Source organism: Phaethon lepturus, unplaced genomic scaffold, assembly GCF_000687285.1.
Source record: "Phaethon lepturus isolate BGI_N335 unplaced genomic scaffold, ASM68728v1 scaffold57200, whole genome shotgun sequence".
In the NCBI taxonomy this organism is placed as follows: Eukaryota; Metazoa; Chordata; class Aves; order Phaethontiformes; family Phaethontidae; genus Phaethon; species Phaethon lepturus.
The window spans coordinates 1-7,127 of NW_010512325.1; the positions used below are offsets into that span (position 1 = coordinate 1).

Genomic DNA, 7,127 nt, shown 5'->3' on the forward strand with positions numbered 1-7,127 from the left:
CCAACCTAGTGTTTCTGTGATTCTGTAATCTCCAGAGACCTTCCTCAATTTTCTTTGAACAGTAGCTTGATGGGTCCTAAATTTCAAGCAGAACATTCATTTTAACCCCCCCCAGACAGTCAGACCTAAAATACTTTGACCAATGAGCATAACTGTGTTTTGAGTTATCCTGATTGCCCTATTACTTGGAGAAAAGTAATTGTTGGAGCATTCTTGGTGTATGTAAATGGTTCCATTTACTGTGCATGTCTGTCTTTTCAGTGGATATATTAACCTATGTCACATGGAAGCTGAGTGGCCTGCCAAAACACCGTGTGATTGGAAGTGGCTGCAATCTAGACACAGCTAGATTTCGCTATCTGATGGCTGAGAGACTCGGAATCCACCCAACCAGCTGCCATGGCTGGATCTTGGGAGAACATGGTGATTCTAGTGGTAAGGAGCAGTTGTGACCTTCTTGGGAATAAGCAATACAATGTTAGAGGTTGAAGCCTAAGGGGTGTTACAAAATTCTGAAAGAACAGATGCAGCTCAGCTCAAGTAGCTAGCACTTTGCTGTATTTTTAATGAACAAAAGAGTTGAGACAAGTCCAGGAAACCTAGCTACATTTTTTTATTAAGTGATTGTGGCTGCATGATTAAACCCTGAACTTTAAAGGCCAATTTTGTTAGCTAAAGTTGTGTCTTCTCTTTATCCTCAGTTTTTGGAGTATCATAACATAGCCTGTAGCACCGTGCTCCTCTGAAAGCGATATTAGCCCTTGTTAGGTCAAAGGCAGAGTTTGTTACAAGTAGTAGAAAAAGCTAGCAATCCAGATTCAGGCTACCAAAACTATGTTTAACCTCATTCTGTGACTTTTTCTCATTGCTATTTAAGAGAAGATGGTCTTAAAACCACAGGGAATCAAAGAAGCTTATTTGTTGTAGTTCACGTATTTCAAGTCTAAAATGATGCAGAACATCTATGTAGATTGGTACTGCTTTATATTCTAGTGCTGTGTATTTCTAAGGGAGCCACTTCTTCAATGTCGCAATTGCACTTGATCAAAGTACAGTGTCTGATCAACAACAGTATTTACTGAAGCCAGCCCTACACTGTAATGAAAGCAGAGCTTGGCTGAGCATACAGAGAGCTCATCTTGCTTCAGTGTTACAGCTGCTTTTGCTTTGAAGTAACTAAATTCCCAGTTACCTCACAGGAATAGAGAATGAGTGTGCCTGTAAGATTCCAATAAGAATGGAAATGTGCAAATTCCTCTCGATACTTTAAGTTTGCATATTGCTGTCTTGTCATTCAGGGAAATAAGAGTAAAATTCTTGAAAGGTAACTCTAATACTGATTAGTAGGACAGCAAACATGTACTTTCTGCAATTTTTGAGTAAACTTAGTTTTAAAAGGCGGAACAGCTCAGATGTTCCTTTTTGCTAGAATTTGAGGTTTGTGACTTCAAAAGTAGCTTTTCCCAAACCTTCCAAGGACTGAAAGTTCTGTTCATGTGTTGCGATGGACTTGTTAAAGTGTCAGTACTAAAGTAGTCTCATATTTGACCCCCAGAGTTCTCAGAATTAACTGTAGCTTAATGGAAAATTAAAATCTGCCTCAAACATTATTGTGGTTCTGGCTACTACTACTTTGTTTCCAGTTACCTTAGGGAAAGTGGAGGGGGAGTCAGCTCTATTGAAACTTCTGTCCTCACTCTTACAGTGGCTGTTTGGAGCGGAGTTAATGTGGCAGGCGTCTCTCTCCAGGAGCTGAACCCTGCCATGGGGACTGACAAAGATGGTGAGAACTGGAAGGAGGTCCACAAGCAAGTGGTTGAAAGGTACAATTTGAGGAATAAGGTGGATATGTGATGCTAAAATAGGTAGTCTGCACACTGCCTCCTTGTCACTGCCTCTTCATTCTGCTGCAGCTTTCATGCCCTTTTATTTAGAGTGTTGCACAAGTAAGTGGAACTACGGGTTTAAACACAGAAATGCAGGATTTCAGTTGGTAAGCTCTATTACCCTGCAGTGATACAAGCCGTTGCATAACATATCCACTTAAGCACACAGAGCTCTAAGCGCTGCAGTACTAGTTTTCTCGCAAATAGCTTCTTAAATGGTTAACTTTGTTCAAAGGGCACAGGACTCTAAGAAAAGGTATGTGTTTCTGTGAGCAGAGCATTGGAGTTGATTTGGGAAAATTTATTTATTAAGGGAAATTTGTCTAGAGGTATAAGGATACATGTTGCTAAATCATTGTGTCGTGAAATAACTGATATAAAGTGTATGCAGATATTTGTTAAATTAGGATGTGTGTGTAGGTAGTGCATGGCTTTGACTCTAAATGTTGACCTATTACAAATGATTGTGCTGTGACTTGAGTAGAGAACTTGTTCAGTTGTAGGTGTTAAGTAGAAAAACAGCCCCTAAAAACTCTTCATAGATGGAAGCTATTTTTGTTTTCAGCTGTTCCTGTGAGAACAACAGGACTTCTTTATTATACATATGGGATAAGGTGGACTTTATACTTTATCCTCTAATGCTGCAATATGCAACTCTGATGTTTTAATTTCATAGCTTACAATATGTCACAGGAGTTTCAGATTTTTAAATGGGAAACATTCACTCTCAAGACTTGGCATTCACACAGTGTTTTGAAGACATTTTAATGCAACTGTATTTCTATGTTTCCTTAGTGCCTATGAGGTAATTAGACTTAAGGGATACACGAACTGGGCTATTGGCCTTAGTGTTGCTGAACTCTGTGAGACCATGCTGAAGAACTTGTACCGAGTTCATTCAGTCTCAACACTGGTAAAGGTAAGAAGTGGTGGCTAATTGGGTGCTCTGGTTCATTTTGTTCTAATGGAAAAGCTAAATAGTCTTAATTAGCAAGGTGCCAAACAAAGGAAGCTTTGTAAAATACTAATTTAAATTTAAAATGGGATCTTACCATTGCAATTTTTTCTAGTCTGACCTCTTAGCCTACCCTCCTCAGAATTATGGAGCTCAAATCAAGTCTCTGTGCTCTACCCAATGTTGTACTACCCTTGTGTAAAGTTTACTGTGTGTGACATAGATTCATTAAAAGGAAGTTTCAGTGTGAAAATGGTAAACTTCATGGAGGCCCAGCCGTGATTCCATGAACCATTGTCTAGCAAAGGTGCTAGGGAAGAGAGCTGTGTCCTTTCATAGCTGATGTAACTGGCTGCATCTAGTCTGTACCAGCTGTATAACCTCTGGTGCAGCAAGGACTCTGAGCAGACTGAACTTACTGCTTGCTCTATAGCAGGAAAAAAGACTTGCCCTAATCCTATGTCTTTGTATACAGCAAGTAGCTGACAATTCAAATGAGGGGTTTGGAGGTGGGTTTCTGAAATCTGTTATCTCAGTGTTGCCAATCACTTGGTCTAAAACAGTTCTAACTTTTATTTTCTCAAATACATTGTGACTGAATTTTTTGCAGGTTGCAAAATTATAACCTTGAGCTCTGCTTTCATAAGGCTTCCTGCTATATAAGCTTAAAGCAGATATGGGGTGATGGGTTCATGTCTGATCTCTTTTGTTTGTGGCAGGGTATGTATGGAATTGAGAATAATGTCTTCTTGAGCCTTCCTGCTGTCCTAAGTGCCTCTGGAATGACAAGTGTCATCAACCAAAAGCTGAAGGATGATGAGGTGCTTCAGCTGAAGAAGAGCGCAGATACATTGTGGAACATCCAGAAAGATCTCAAAGATCTCTAACTCATGAATGTTAAGTTCCAGCAATACGAAAAGAGCATGTTGTGTGCAAAATTCAGCTCTACTCACTATACATCTCTGGTTAACATTTAATGCTCTTCCAGACTGAGCTTTGTCCACAGTAGCTAAACTTACGCTTGCTGTAACGCAGACCTTATGAACAAATAAAGTCACTTTCAGGCATGTTTTGTTGTCCTAGTGACTTATTTTCACTATTTCAATTATCTACTTACTCTAGGATTCTCCTTTGTTTGCCACAGACTACATGGAAGTGTAGACACATGTGTCCTGAAAGTTATAGACAATGTAGTAGTCACCTGCGGTGGGATTTCACTAATACAACTTTACTGGAAGCCTTTTTTGTATGATTTAGTTTCAGTCCAGATGCTGACTAAGTGTAGTTCATTCTCAGACTTGTTTCTGATACAGTACTTCCTGTTTTTTCCTGATGGGTAGAAGAAATTGAATAGGGATCTGCCTGTGGGCCACCTGCCAAAAATACACCAACATTAAGATTCTGTATGCTACTGGCCTAGAAAGATTTCTGTAGATCCTTCTCTTCTGGATTCAGTTCTTTGCATAGTTTTCATAATGTTTAGAACAAACAAGATTATTTTCTATTTGATTACCAAAATCCAGGGTGGTGGTTTTGAGTTAGACCAGAGTCCTATGGTAGTCTTTTTTTATAGAAAAAGTCAAACTGGGCCTTTAATCTCTAAATTTCAGCATGATTATTTCATAAGTGCTTATCTACTTGGGGAGAGGAAACAGATTTAAAAAAATCCTGAAGTTTTATTTCTTAACCACTTACAATTATGGAATAGATATTAACCATAAAATAGCCAGTATGTGCTTGGCATGCCTAGAAAGGTTCAATCTAAATGTCCAGGGGACAAACAGTATCAAACCTAGTATCATAATTCAGGGGCCTGCAAGGCTTGTTTCATAACAAATGGTCTGAGACTAAGTTGGAGCAATTTAAAGACCTTAATGTTTTGAGTAGTGGATAAAACATTTTCACAAGCAAGTAGCTTAATTATTGTAGCTCCTTTTAAAAGATCATGCAAGTCTTGTCATATTGCAAGTTAACTGCTATCCTGTGATTTACTAATTATCATGTAGTTAGTGAAATATCATGCATGAGATGCTGGTGACAGCATTATTTACGAAGCATATCCCAGTGAGACCTTAGGAGATGTTTTATTCTCAGTTGCATGATAAATGCCAGACTTCTTCACTGATAAGAAAGCAGAGACTAATTTTCTTTCTGTGTGGAGATCTTACAGGCTTTCCACACCTGGATAGATCAGCTTAAGTTTCTGTGAAGAAAATGACAGCTGTCATGAGGTAAATAGGATAAGCTGCTGCTCTTTGCAAGACAGCTGGCTACCTTGCACAATTCCTGGTTTTGTTTAGTGTAAGGTTTTCCTTACACTATTTGGAATAATTTAAACTGATGTCATGGGACACTATCTTGCAGGGTTCTTGAGACTGATGCATGTGAAAAGGCATCAGTTGTCTTGGATGGCAGGGAGTGGGCCCTTTTGCCTTCTGATAGTGAATCTCTTTTTTTTTTTTAAGATCACTCAGCTACAATAAAACTGGGTTTTGTCCCTGATTGCATCAGTGTGCATTCCTTGCCCATTAAAGCATACAAGGTTATACCTTGTTCTGTGGTCAGCAAACTGAGACCCAAAGTAGGTTGGGACATCTTGAAAGGAACATGGTAATTGGTGCTTGAGCTGGGAAACTGCTGTCACCTAGTGTCTGTCAACCATTCATTCAATTGCCTCTGAGTCCAGGGAGGGTTTTTTGTTAGTGATCATGAGACTTAACAACAGTCTTTTGTGCCTAGACATTAAGCAAGGAGAGAGGTAATGACAATCTCTACTACAAGTGTGGCCTGTTACAAAAAAGAGTGGATGCAAACAAAGCAGGGAACTGAAGGAATATGGACAGAGCATTGGTTTGCATGATGAGCACTTTTCTTAGCACATCAGCAGCCTCACTGTACCAACTTCTACTTTTGGGGAGATGATGGCATAAAGGAAAATTCTAAGAAATGTAAACAGCAATGAGGTGGCCTTGTGGGTGTTATGGGGGATTGGTTCAAAATTATTAAATAGGAATTAGTATATTGGGCTAGGGGGTTTTAAGGTTTTAATAGGCTCTTGAGATTTTTTGCATTCACTGATGTTTGTAAGCCCTATGCAAATACATTAACTACACTGTAGCTATTTTTTGTTAGGTGTTTTTATCACACAGTCTTTTATCTTCATTGCAGTTTCATGGCTGTAGAATAGCTTCCCCATGTATGCTTATACAACACCAGCCTATCACTTTCTGTTACTTGGAGTCTAGCCATAATATAGTCTTATATCAACCATATAAATTCCTTAATAGCTATATTGCCATAGTACTTTATCTCTAAAAGATGCCTGTGGGTTTTTTTCTGAACATAATAGACTCATGTTTATCTTGTATATGCTTTGTTTGTACAGCCCATTGGTACATGAACTTTGTTGTTGTTTTATCTCATGAAAGGCAATACGGGTTTTTAACCACTTCCTATGTGTCAAGTACCTTTGTCACTCCTTGGTCTAACAGAAAACGTTGTGCTGCTGTTGGAAAGAGTAGTACAGCCACTAAGCAGCAGCACAGCAGACCACTTCAGAAAATGCTGAGGATGACTTGCTCGACTCACATGAGGTAAGACCAGTAATGTTATTTTAACTGCTGTATGTTATTTTAAGCTGTTATTTTAACCCCCTTGCACTTGCAGGTATATAGATACAGGCTACAGAACAAGAAAGTCAGCCTGACTACCCTGCAAATGTCAGGCAAAAGACAAGCAGATACTGACAGACAACAGAGACGGGAAGGATACAACTGGCATGGTTGTGCCAGAGGACTGGAACTCAGTCCTCTGAGTTATGCTCAGCCTCAGGTGTATGCTATTACCGCTGTATTTGTATTGTGGCTTTCCAAAGAAATGTATATGAAGGAGGGAGAGCTTGAGTTTTCCACCTGCACATCCAGAGAGTTGAGATAAATGAGTAGCATCCTTTGCTTTATTATCAGTCTGTATAGGTACTGTCTGCAATCTTAGTAAAACAGCAGTGCTGTCAGTGGAAATCAGCCATCGTCCAGGAAAAAGCTGGGCTTGTTCTGAGCTCAGATGCAGTATTAAATCACCTGCTTTTTTAATATAATAAATAATATAACAAATAATGAAAATAGGTCAGGGAATTGAAGGCAGGTTTAAACAGTGAAATAGTGTTAAAAAGAACATGTAGAATCATAGAATAGTTTGGGTTGGAAGGGACCTTTAAAAGCCATCTAGTCCAACTCCCTGCAGAGCACAGGGACATCTTCCACTAGATCAGGTTGCTCAGAGCCCCG

At 39.3% G+C, this 7,127-nt stretch overlaps 1 protein-coding gene across 1 annotated transcript; it reads left to right on the forward strand.

The window, feature by feature from the left end:
* Window positions 1-261: 261 nt before the first annotated feature.
* Window positions 262-3,908, forward strand: LOC104615096 (L-lactate dehydrogenase B chain; the record flags this gene model as incomplete). Its single annotated transcript, XM_010286325.1, has 4 exons — window positions 262-435; window positions 1,706-1,823; window positions 2,682-2,805; window positions 3,561-3,908. Coding segments are annotated over 4 exons (584 nt in total), but the record flags the coding sequence as incomplete, so codon positions are not given.
* Window positions 3,909-7,127: the final 3,219 nt, after the last annotated feature.